General features: G+C 40.4%; 1 protein-coding gene across 1 annotated transcript; it reads left to right on the top strand.

The window, feature by feature from the left end:
* mia2 (MIA SH3 domain ER export factor 2) lies at nt 1-11,484 on the top strand. The gene is made up of 23 exons (XM_063499635.1): nt 1-207; nt 1,834-1,965; nt 2,101-2,122; nt 2,287-2,375; nt 2,626-2,697; nt 3,239-3,349; nt 3,457-3,528; nt 3,656-3,760; nt 3,885-4,007; nt 5,388-5,567; nt 5,727-5,817; nt 5,902-5,969; nt 6,061-6,131; nt 6,220-6,321; nt 6,407-6,503; nt 6,703-6,770; nt 7,076-7,161; nt 7,899-8,012; nt 8,441-8,602; nt 9,551-9,841; nt 9,984-10,033; nt 10,114-10,270; nt 10,358-11,484. The coding sequence occupies exons 1-23, from the start codon at nt 106-108 to the stop codon at nt 10,591-10,593; spliced, it is 2,601 nt and encodes an 866-aa protein (XP_063355705.1). The 5' UTR covers nt 1-105; the 3' UTR covers nt 10,594-11,484.
* The last annotated feature ends 1,019 nt before the right edge of the window (nt 11,485-12,503 follow it).

Genomic DNA, 12,503 nt, shown 5'->3' with positions numbered 1-12,503 from the left:
TAGGATGTGAAACCGCCGCTGACCCGCTTCACGGCTCTAGTTTCTTAACGGTGTAAATATAATATTTTTTAAGTTTAAATATACGTCAGATGAAATAATTTGGACATGGCAGAGAATCCGGCGAGTGACCAGTCGGGCATCAAAGCGGCCGACTTCCAGGCGACGGCAGAGGCTTACTACAGTATCGCCGTGGAGAAAGTGAAGGACGTACGTTATGTGGCAGGTTTCGTTAGCAATTCCCAATTAGCCGAGATAATGTAACGGGCTTCCATGTAACAGTCATGTTTTTGTATTTCTTGGTACTAGCTACAGCTCTTGGTGTTGTCCGTCTCATTCTGAAGTAAGAGTGTGACCTGCTGTCAGGATTATTCTTCGTGTTTTCAAAGGTGTTTAATTGCTCAAACAGTTAGCTGGTAATAGTTAGCTGGCTAGTTGTCAGTAACAGCGCTGTCTTGTCAGGTGTTCGGATTTAAGTTAAAAATGGCAGATATTTTTCCACATTTGTCTGTAGTAGAATGATATAACTATTAACACTGCGCCCTATTTAATGTGGCCAAAAACTGGGTAACTGTACATAAACCCATCTTCTAAAGACCAGCTGTTTGGTAGTATTTTGTTTAGCAGTTTGACAGATTGCTTTCAGGAAGCCCAAATCCTGGTCCTAAAAACCAAGAACCGTATTAGAAAATATTGACCTTTCTCTGTCAGTCCGGTGCATCTTAAATGTTTAATATATTTGTATATTCAAATTTATTGGATATGCATCAGTGAATGTACCGTCAGATGATAAACAAATGCATGGTCACGCTTTAACACCATTGCATATATACAAAAACATATATATATTTTTGTATATATGCAGTATTTGCCACTCAGATTTTTCTCTGGAGTGCTGTCCTGGTATATTTGTGATTTATTTTAATTTTTTCATCAGTCTGGGGCCTTGTTGTGATCAGTTTACCATTGATGAATCTTAATGCTCTTATTCTCAAAGTTTAGTCACTGCTCATCATTTATCACTGGACCTTCCTTGCTGTGGTACCCTGTCAGTGGGCTGGTTTCATCATTGTTGTGAGACTTTCACCTTTGTTTGGCACTCTCATACTCTTGAAATGCAGCTGGTAATGGTACTACTAATTTAGCGCCGCTGAGAGCTGGAGAGGTCAATCTAACCAGGAGTTTGAGTCTGTGCACTCCATCCCCGCTTTCCTTTTGGTCTCCTTTTAGTTCTTCTCTTCAGGATCTGGAGAGGAGGTGTGGCATATTTCTAATCAGCAACATTAACAACACCTCAGCCCATTGTGCCGGTGCTCTACAAAAGCCATTAGAGCTCAGTTGCTGGTGTGGCTCTTCTTACTGAGATGCCTCTTCTTGGTTTGATTCCTTCCTCCGAAAAACACTGCACACAAAATGTCTTTACTCTTACACTCACTTGCACCATTGACCGTACTGCTTATGAACAAACATGGTTAGTTTAAGTTCTTTATTTGCTTCTTTAATCAAAAATGGCATCTCTCTTTTTGTCAAGGTGTGTGACCACGAAAGGTTCTACTGAGAGAAAGTTGATACTTGCTGCATTATTATTTGGCACATAGTATATAGTATAATTTATTAATATATTTAAGAAGGCACGGGTCTGTCTCCACACTGGTTTGGGCAGATGGGCTGTATTTTGCCCATGTTCAAGAGGCAGTCATATTTACTCAAGGACAGAAAAGCTAATGTCCTTGAGCATCAGTAGAACATCAGGTTTTTATTCCTGGACTCACATATCCTATTTAAAAACACACACAGGTTCTAACAGGAACTTGTCATTATTTTCTCTTTTCTCAGGTGGTATCGTCTCTGCCCGATGACTTAAGACCTGGGCCAGACCTGTATGGTGTGCCATGGGAACCTATCATTGTCTCTGGCCTGTTGGGCCTGGTGACACTTCTGTTGTTCACCTGTAGATGTTACAGCTCTGTGAGTGCACAGCCATGCATATTCACTTCAACATCATAAATATTTTTTGCAACCTAAGATGGTTTGATAAGTATGGCTTCTATTTGAACTGTCGGACCTGTCACTGAGCACAGTCTTTTTTTTATTTCCTCACAGATAAAAAGCAGAATTTACCGACGTAAGTTCTCACTTCCTCTTCCTGAGTGTCATTTTATGGACACGTTTAACATTATCACTGATAGTTTTTCTTCTCTTTGACCTGTGAATGTTAACAAATAAACCACTTCTTTTTTTTTTTTAAATGACACAAAATAAATCTGAATTTTTTTGGCTGTTTTTCAGGTAGAGAGCAGGGGATGGCAGAACAGGTTGCACAGCTACTGGATGAGAAATCCAAAGTCCTTGAGAGTCTGAGTCAGTGTCAACAAGAGGTTAGTAGTTATGCCAGTGCTGTCTAGACACAGATCTGGTCTCACACAATAATGTGAGGTCAGAGATTTTTTTGTTTTTTTGTTATGTATATCCTTCTATAGCTTTCAAATAATTTGGATTACAAGCTTTCTAAGGTGGTATCTACAAAGCAGAGAGGTTTACTTACTGAGCATTTGTAGGTGATCAGAAATGTAATGTAATTCTTGATGATATCATGCATGATGTACTGAGAAATTTATTCATCTACAGTATGACGACCTTGAGAGTTCACTGAGGGACAGCGGTGTCTTGGCTCAGACTCAGAAGACAGAACAACTGGAGGTAAGGCAGAGAAAAGTATGGAAACCATTCTTGGTGTAAAGAAAACCTACTTGAATGCTCCTTAATGAATATGGCTCACACAGTCTTCATGTCTGGTACACTGCTACGCTCCCACGAGCCTCATCTGTGTGAACAGAGACACATGTCCTATTGTTTATTCAGTTGAACAAGCTTGTATTTTTTATTAGCTGTCAAAGTCCCTACAAAGAGGATTTTTTTTAACAGCCATATGTTCACACTTGTTGGAATAATTTTTGAGTGAGTGGTAATGTATAGTGAGGTTTAGCATATTACAAAAAGAATAATAATAACATCATTATTATTATTATTATTATTATTATTGATGTACACAATGAAGTACAGCCACTGCCATGTAATTTTTGACACAGACTTGCAGAACTAGTCAAAATGTAGAATATTTGCACTGCTTCACCTCAGATCTGTAATTACATTATTTGTCATGTCTTTACAACCCTTACTCATGTTACTGTGTCCCAGTTTTGCAGCTACTTGAAGTAGTTTTCTGATCTTGTTGCCTTAGGTCAAAGCCAGACAGTTGGAGCACTCCAAACAAGAGCTGGAGAGGGATCTGGAACAGCTAAAGGATCAACTGGACCAGCAAAGGGAGCACAGGATAGAACAAGAAAGGAGGGTAGGTGCACATACTAACAGAAGTACTGTGGAAGCCTAGTTGGCAATCCTGAGTGAGAAGCTGTAGAATTCATACTGAATGAAAGTTGTTTTGGTTTCTCTATCCAGATAGCAGTCCTTGAGGAGAGCATGAAATCCCTTGAAGATGAAACTAAAGACTTTCAGTCACAGGAAGAGCAGGTGCAGTATTCCAAAACTGTCACATTTGCACTTTCGCCTGTCTGTTTTCTTTCCTCTGTTGGTGCTTCTTTTCCGCCTCTTCTCTGTTCCACTAGGTTTTATAATATTTCTGTCTGTCCTTCTCTAGGCACAGACCACTTTGAAAGTGTACAGCATGAACAGTGACAGACTACAGAGGAACCTGGAAACAGCTGGAGAGGAGAATGTAGTGCTAAAGGAGAGCAATGCTCATGTACGATGGACACACACACACACACAAAAAAACTTTGTATGGCAGTAAACTAAATAGTTTTTCCAAAATGGGTGCACAAGATTGTTGGCTTACCTTTTTGTTTCCCCAACTCTTTTCTCCACAGTTGAGGCAGCAGGTGGAGGGATGGGCAGAGAGAGTGAGTGAATTGGAGGCAGAGATGAAAAGGTGTGAGGTTGCTTACAGCGGGATGATGCAGGATGTGGCCACCAAGGATGAACGTATAATGGTATGATTTATTCTAAGGTTAAGTTCTGTGAAGCAGCCCATAAAAATGATAAATTTTAAATTTGGCCAGTCTTCCTTTAAGGTCATCTTTTTGGAAATGCCTGAGTTGCTACCAGCTCAACTTTTATTTTTATGTTGTTCAGTCCTTTTAGTCCTTTTCAGGTGTGCCTCTGTGTGAAAACAGACACCCTTTAACTCTGTTTATATTTCGGGAAGGTAGACAAAGTTGCAAGTAGGGTGCTGAGTTTAGATTTTGTTTGTGTGGCCAAAAAATAAAGAACACTGGCACAAATCACAGTTCACAAAATTTCCACTGAACGTTCTCAGGACAAAGGTAAATTGCCTCTGTTGAGGTAATGGTGGATGATTAATCTGATTGTAATCTCAGTTTTAATATAGGCTTCCAGATTACTCCTTAGCATTTGTTTTTCTCTTTTTTGTCTGGTGTTATAAATCAAGACTGTCTCTTTCGTTTACACTGTAGTACTTACAGACCTCCTTAAAAGTTTCACCTCACTTGCTGACTGTAAAAAGATTCTTCAGTTCATAAGATCTATGTAGCAGTATTATCAGTTATGACTTTTTTTTTCCCAGAATGCTCTGGGTGTCCCACTGTTTGCTTTCGATAGTCGTGACTGGTCACCGTCAGCTTTGGCTTTGTATCGTTATCTCCATGGCTTGTTAACTGTTTCCCTAGGTGCCAAAGCCTGGCTCTATCTTTGCCCCCGTTTTCTGGTCAATGCTTGACTCACTATCAGATAAATGTGTGATTTTGTGAAATGAATGAGTAACTGTGCCAGTTGTGTTCAAGGGTTTTAATTTTGTTTTTTGGGGGGCAATAGTCAAGCAGCGTTGCAGTGAGCATGCTCTTGGTTGTACTTCTAATCTGTCTTCAGGCTTGGAAACTATAGACTGTTTAACCAAAAGTGCTGCGTTGTAATTGACGAGCCAACTCTCAGCACCAACAACAATTCTCTGCATAGAAGTCGGGTTAGTTTGAAACAGAAGCCGTTTGCTCTGCTCTTTTTCCCACCTCTTTCTTTCTGTTTGCTTTTCTTCACAAGAGAGCAAACAGAGAAAAAAAGAGGATCAGAGCACACAATGTTAGTGGCCATAATAGGACTTCCAGGGAGTGAACTGAAAACAGCAGCCATGCTAGAAGCTGCCTGGACTATGAAAACACAATCTTAAGGGCAAAAACAGACATTTTTAAATTTCTGATTTTATGTTGTTGTTTTTTTTTGTTTTTTGCTTTTAACTATATTAAATCAGGTCTCAACTACTGTCATATCTCCAGAAAATGGCAGAATGACAGAAAATATATTAAAATGGTTCAGTGAGAATATAATTAACTGTCAGAAAAAAATCTGTTTGCTTCTAGTCATTAACAGATCGGCTGCTGAGGTTGAAAGGCTGGGATTCAGAGCTGGAGGAAGAGGAAGGAGGAGAAAAGGAGACAGCCAATGGTACGCCAGAAAAAGGAGAGAAGAATGGAAGAGGGGACATAACGGACACCCAGGCCCATCTGCAGAAAGTCCAGAAACTTGTTTATGCTGCTAAGGTAGATGGAAACAACCAAGCACATAGTGTTTAGCATTCAAGTTGATGATGTGCTGGCGCGCAAGAATTATTATTATTATTATTATTATTATTATTATCTATTTTTTTTAATGTAATCTCTGTAGAGTTTCCCCTCTAACATGTCTTTATTTTTGTATAGCTGAATGCAGACCTCAAATCCCTAGATGAGGATAAGGACAGAGTATTTGCCAAACTGAACGATGAAATCAAAGCAAAAGAAGACCTGCAATGTAAGTAAACCACAGAACATCTATGTCAATTTACTTATTAACCTTTTCCATATTAATGACCCCCCCCCCCCCCCCCCCTTCAAGTGAGCATAGAAGATATGGAGAAAGAGAAACTAACTTTGCAGTCGGACGCTGAGCACTACTCGGATCAGGTAACTGACCTCACCTGTGTGTGACTGCATTTGTTCTATACATGGTCCATATCTGTTTTCCTTTGGATTAAACCCTTTACCTTGTGTTTAGGTCCAACGATTACAACAGAAACTCCAGATTATGACAGAAATGTACCAGGAGAATGAGCTCAAACTGCACAGGTATATGCATATGCAGTAAACTGTTTTATATGAACAAATCTATCTGTAACAATCAGATGATTTTAAAACTGTCATTAAATATTTGTAGACTTCTGACGGTGGAGGAGAAAGAGCGTCTGCAGAAAGAGGAGAAGTTAAACAAAGCAGACAAAAATATTGCGCTGGCGATGGAGGAACTTAACAACTACAGGTAGCTGAAACACAGTCTGTAGCAGCTCGAAAGCATTTGTTAGTTTTTCGTCCTTACAAACTGTCTCATTTCTGCTTTGCTTCAGGCAACGAGCTGAAGAAATGGAGGAAGAGCTGGAGAAAACCAAACAGTCTTACCAGACTCAGATATCAGCACATGAAAAGAAAGCTCATAATAACTGGGTTAGTAAAACTCCACCAAAGACCAGTCCTAGTTCAAAAAGGTAGCACCCTTGTTAGCATGGCTACAATAAAATGGTTGAGATTTGTCAAGTTTCTTTCTGAATTGTTACACTCTTATGTCATAAAGTGATAAAAAACTGTGGTTATACCACTAATTGCCCCTGAAATTGTTGTCTTGTTATGTTTTTGGCATTTCCAGGTGGCAGCCCGAGCAGCAGAACGAGAACTGTCAGACATCAGAAGAGACAACGCTCTCCTCAGACAGAAGTAAGCATGATGTCAGCATTTTGAATGAAATACTGAGATGATTCCCTCATCTCCATGTTTCTGCAGAGATCTATGATCCAGTATAGTCCTTTTATTGGCTTTATGTTTGTGCCTTTTTTTTTTTAAATAAAAAGTTGTGAACATACATTATAAATGAGCAGTTCTTAAGACTGAAATGTACTGCTACTTTTGTCATGGCAGCTTTTAAATACATTTTCTTTTTAAATATATTATAACAATTGTATTAACATCTCCAGGACCAAAAGTGCTTGCCATGTTTTAACTTTAGGTGTGATTGTTTGCAGACTGACGGATACACAGTTTAAACTGGACGCCCTCGACAAAGACCCGTTTGCCTTGAACAGTCTAGCAAGACCAATGCCTTTCCGAGGTACGTACACACACGCACATATAAATCATTAAAACATGACATGAATCATCAAACCTGAAAGGCCAGTCAGTGGAAAAAAGCTTAGTTTTCAGTAGAATCCTGCAATGAATTTTCTTCTAATCTGGGGCTTAATCCACGTCCGGGACAACTCACAAAAATGTCTCTGAGGACTTAAAGCTGCAAAGGGTATTTTCAAACTGTTTGGATGAAGAACCGTCTTGGAAGAGGAAGTGAATTGTCTTCAAAAACTTAAAGAAGTCCAGTAGCCACCTTTTAATGCTCTTAAGCCTCCCTGAGCCTGGTTCAGCTGGAGGTTTTCTTCTGTTAAAAGAGCGTTTTTCTTTCCCACTGTCACCAAGTGTTTGCTCATAAGGGGTCTTTGATTGTTGGGGTTTTCTCTGTAGTGTTGTCGGGTCCTTACCTTATAATATAAAGTGTATTCAGGCGACTGTTGTTGTGATTTGGCGCTACATAAATAAAATGGAATTTTATTTATTTATTTATAAATGAGACAGTTTTGGAATGTGAATCCTAAGAAGTGGCCACCCTGCAAAAATCTCTCTGAAAGTACTATAATTAGAGTGACAGATTAAAATCTCTAAATGTAAATCACTGACTGAAGAAGGTGGTTGGAAAGTTCTAAAAAAGCTGCTTCTTGCCTAAATTGTGGTCGAAAGACTCTGCAGGGCTACAGATTTCCTTCCATTTGCACTCACCAAACATTCCTTTATTTCCAGCTGAAAGGTCACCGTATGTTCCTTCTCCTCTGGGTCGACCTTCATCGGAAACCAGACCATTTCTCTCACCTCCTACGTTAATGGATGGACCACCTGCTCGACTGTCTCCTAGAGGTAAATGCATTTAAAGGTGCAGCTAGCTGCAGCAAACACATACACCAAGCATGGCCAGATCCTTAGAATGACACACAAACACTACAAATATAAATATACTTGTAATAATTTTATTCTTACATAATTGGGAGAGTACATTTTCCTCATTCATACTCATAAATGGTGTAGAAAAATGCAGCATGTTGGGGATGACCAGCTGACTGTAGCATGACAAACTGCTGAAGCATTTTGTAGCATGGTCTGTGCATGCTAACAGCAATCTTGAATGCACAAAAGACAACAGAATATAATATGATGAAATCTGGACTGACTGTCATCGCCGTCTCTGGGCGTTTGTTCTGCTTGTTCTCTTTCTTCTTCTGTGCCCCTCTCTCTGTCTGTCACTCCTTTTTTTTTTCGTCTTCTTCCAACACTCCTTTCCTGCACAGTGTCTCGTGGTCCAGGGGAGCCCCCAGGAGGCCAGGGGGAGATGGAGCGCAGTGGAGGTCCTCATTCAGACAGCGGTTCAATCTCTCCTACCTGGGAGAGAGATCGCAGAGGACCCCCACCAGGACCCTTACCAGGACCCCCTGGGCCTTTAGGACCTCCAGGTGTGTGTTCATATGTGAGAGAGAAAAAAAACTGGAGAGAACCAGACTGTTACAAGTGCCCACACAGCCAACATCTCACAGATTATCAAGACAGTGTTTAGCAAACAGAAACGAAAGGCCAGAGTTTCAAAAAATGAGGTCAGTGTAAGTATGAGTAATCCCTGTGAGACCTTAAAATAGCCACATGGAAGCCCCGTGTGCACCTATTCAAACCTTTTTTTCAAACCTTTTTTTTTTAACAGCAGCAAGCTAATCAGGAAAAAAAAGAGTTGGATTAAATAACGGGTGGTCTTAAATGGAGAAAAGCTAAAACGGCTTGTTGCAGAGCATCAATTGAGGGGCTGCAGTAAGGCCAGTATAATAAAAAGAATGATGCAAAGCTACTCTATTACAATTCAAGATATATGGATGTTTGAATTGAGCATATTAGGTACCCTTTTCCAAAGTAGGTAAGTCCTGGACAGTTTGAAGTGATTCACTTGTCACTGCATCGATGACGTTCCCCTGCAATGATTCCAGCACTTGCGTATGAAAAGAATGAATGAGTACATGAATACACAAATATGAATAGAAGTTAGTTGATATTCAACATAGTTGTCATGCATATTATTACTGTGTGCATGTGCAGCTTGCATTTTAAATATAATTTAAGTGTAGTGTGTGTGTGTGTGTGTGTGTGTGTGTGTGTGGGGGGGGGGGGGGGGGGGGTTGCTAAAGCATGTTGATGTTGCATGTGCGTTGTCTTGAAAGCATTTTGAGTTTTTACTCTGGATGCTAAAATTGTCCCTGTGATGAAAGTATTTGTACAACGTATTACTACATTTCCATTTCCAGCTCTTATGTGGTAAACCTCAGACACTCACTCTATCCTCTGTTTTCTGAATGTCACCACAGATTTAAGCTTTGTGTAGCAAATATCTTCTTACTATCCATCTCTCTCTTCTTCAGGCTATATGTTTCCAGAACCAGGAGCTCCCATGTACAGAAGACCTCTACCTCCTCCAGGAGCTCTGGGCCTTTTGCCTCCTCCTGACTCTCTCCCTCCTGGCGTCCTTCCCCCCGGTGTCCTCCCACCTGGTGTTCTCCCTCCCGGCGCCCTCCCTCCTGGCATCCTCCCTCCCGGTCCACTCCCTCCTCGTGTCCTTCCTCCTGGTCCACTCCCTCCTGGCTCTGTCCCTCCTGGCCCCCACCATCCTCGGAATGTCCCTCCAGGACCCTCTCACCCTGCAGACATGCCAGGTGAGTTTCTACTCTCTCTCTTTTTTGACTCTAAATGGTTAAAGTTGGACATGTAAAGAAAAGCAATCCTCCTTAGCATGTGCTGAAATGCACACGTGACCCTCATATTTCTGTTAATTCACTAAATGTTTTATCAATGCAGATTCCTACAGAGAAAACAGCTTTGGACCTGGTGAACAGGACCATAGAGAGGTAAGTATATGCGTCTGTGTGTGAATACTGAGTGTGTATTTGTGGCTCAGCCTCTCTAATCTTTTTCTGTCTTCCAACAGTCCGGTCCTGAACGCAGGACTCCCCCTGAAGCAGATCCAAGGATGGGTCCACCAATGGGTCCCATGGATGGTCCCTTTCCTCGCAGAGCCCCTTATGGACCCCCACCTCCTGATTTCTACCCTCCCAGGGGACCTGGGGGACTTCCCATCAGGCCTAGTAGGAGCTTTCATCCGTCTTTGCACCTTTAACCATCTCCAGATGTCATTATTGTAAACTTAACCTTTCCATTTTTTCCCCCTTTAGTGTGGGTTCCTCAACCTCCAGGAGTGATGGCCCCTCCTCGATACCATCCTAGTGGAGCTCCCCTTCCTGCCGGTCCTCATCCTCACATGCCCTCCTATGCTCCTAATATGCGACCCCCTTCTCCCGATGGCCTCCCACCTTCTTCCATGGGCCCTCCCCCACCTCATCAATCCCTCCCTCCCGCACCACAAAGCCAGTCTCCAGAGAAGGCAACCTCACCTGAAGACGCCATTTGAGCCTGACTGAGTTTCTACATCAGCTGTGAGATGAAGAACTTCTGGTTAATGTTTAACGTGGACAGTGTAGGGCAGATTGCTGGTTACCCTTTTTCCATAAACATCTATTTATTCACCAGAAGGATGTGTTTATTGAATAGTGTTTGCAGGGGAGAACATCCTCCTTCATTGGCCTGTTTTCTTGCTGCTTGTTGTCCAATGACATTATTTCTTACGTCTCTTTGTTATTCCCTCACCTTGCTCTCTCACCATTTACATTCTCTATGGGGAAGCTGATGTTAAAGTAAACTCGGCCTGGACTGCGTGTGTCACATGACCCCAAAACAGCTGCCTGTCGTCTAGTCAGCGTCAGAGGTTTTTGATGGGAATACTTCACCGAGATGGAGAGATTTGAATGATCATAGCATGTCCGTCATGGCAAAAACACAACTAGCCCTGAAATAGTTTTTGTCTGTTATCATCAGTATAATTTAAAAAAAATGTAGCTGGTTAGCATCTTGTCGTTGGATTTTATGACACTTCAGTCCGAACACGTTAAGCCCGGTTTTGCCTGCGACTGAGCTGAGTTGATCTTGAACTCAAATGAGACTGCTTTTGATGAAATGTATCAGAGTTGCATAATTGAATTTCACTGACTTCCCTGTGGGAAGTGGGAGATTTTTCTTCTTATTTCACAGTGAGAGAAGCAGCTGAACAGTGCTTTTGATCATGTTACAGTGACTTTAATATGGCCTAGACTTTGAAAAACGTGGCTTATAATAGCTGCTCATGTTTCCCTGAATAAACAGTCACAGGAGTGAGTTTAATAGACTGACTGGAACAGAGAATACCTTCATGTGAATTTTGTAAAAAGTGATTATTGCTAGATTAATAAAGACTCTTGAATTGTCAGTGTCATCATATTTACTAATGTAAGTTGTTGTGCATATAGCTGTAAAGTCATCAGGAGAAACAAAACATTAGAATGTAACTATTTTTTAATAAATTTTTAAATTGTTTTAAATTTGACACATCTGAAATTGCAAAATATACTTTGATTTATTTTAGCCTTGACTGTATACAACAGTTTATCCCAACTTCTGGTGATTTATCACATGATACATTTCCAGAATATTTTAAAGATGCTCAGAAAAATCTGAAAATGTTTACTTCTCCAGCTTCAGTCATAATTATACTAATTTCTCCCAGTAAACATTTTACATAGATGACCAAATACAACCCACTCTGATCTTAAGTGGACCTAACCACTGAAACTGCTGGTGAAAAGAAGTTCAATTAAATATTGAATCCCTGAGACATCTTAATAGAAGTTTAATGTTGACAGAAACTATGTAAAACTTGAGAAAAAGATCTGCTAGCTCATTACCCAGACTGTCCTGTAATTAAAAAGTAGAAAGTTTTAATAGGGGGTTAAAACTTTTGTCATTTAATTGTGTATCTCTTAGTATGAATGAAGTCTTTATCAACTGTAAAACTTTAAATGCATTTAAATGCGTGCTAGTGCTCCGCCGTGCAACTTTGAATCAACATGTTTTGATGCTGTAACTTAATCTGATGAAACTTCTTTTACTTTTAGGAGCCAGTGCAGCCTATTTAATATATTGCTATACAGTATTTGTGCTAGACAATAAACAAAAGCAGGAGCTTTTGTTTATTGTACAAATTATATTACAGGGGCATATTTATTTGGATTTACATTAGCTCAGTCTGTTACATCAAGTAGATTTGAGACATGGAAAAAACAAATTGCACGGCCTGCCTGCCACAACTTAAAAACAGTAGAAGGATATACAGTTACTATTTAGTAACTGTATATCCTCTAACCTGTTGTAATCATTAGGTAATGTAGGAGAATACTGCACGTTCTTCTGAAAGAGGAAATACGTCTGCTCTATTATTTTATTAAGAGT

This window comes from Pelmatolapia mariae, linkage group LG16_19, assembly GCF_036321145.2.
Source record: "Pelmatolapia mariae isolate MD_Pm_ZW linkage group LG16_19, Pm_UMD_F_2, whole genome shotgun sequence".
Classification (NCBI taxonomy): Eukaryota; Metazoa; Chordata; class Actinopteri; order Cichliformes; family Cichlidae; genus Pelmatolapia; species Pelmatolapia mariae.
This window is presented reverse-complemented; position numbering and strand designations above follow the sequence as displayed.

Bases quoted from the DNA above. Each gene is read 5' to 3' on its own strand.
- mia2 (XM_063499635.1), top strand. From the start codon at position 106: ATGGCAGAGAATCCGGCGAGTGACCAGTCGGGCATCAAAGCGGCCGAC. The intron at 2,123-2,286 runs GTAAGTTCTCAC...GCTGTTTTTCAG, and splicing joins AAAAAGCAGAATTTACCGAC to GTAGAGAGCAGGGGATGGCA. The intron at 8,603-9,550 runs GTGTGTGTTCAT...TCTCTTCTTCAG, and splicing joins TGGGCCTTTAGGACCTCCAG to GCTATATGTTTCCAGAACCA.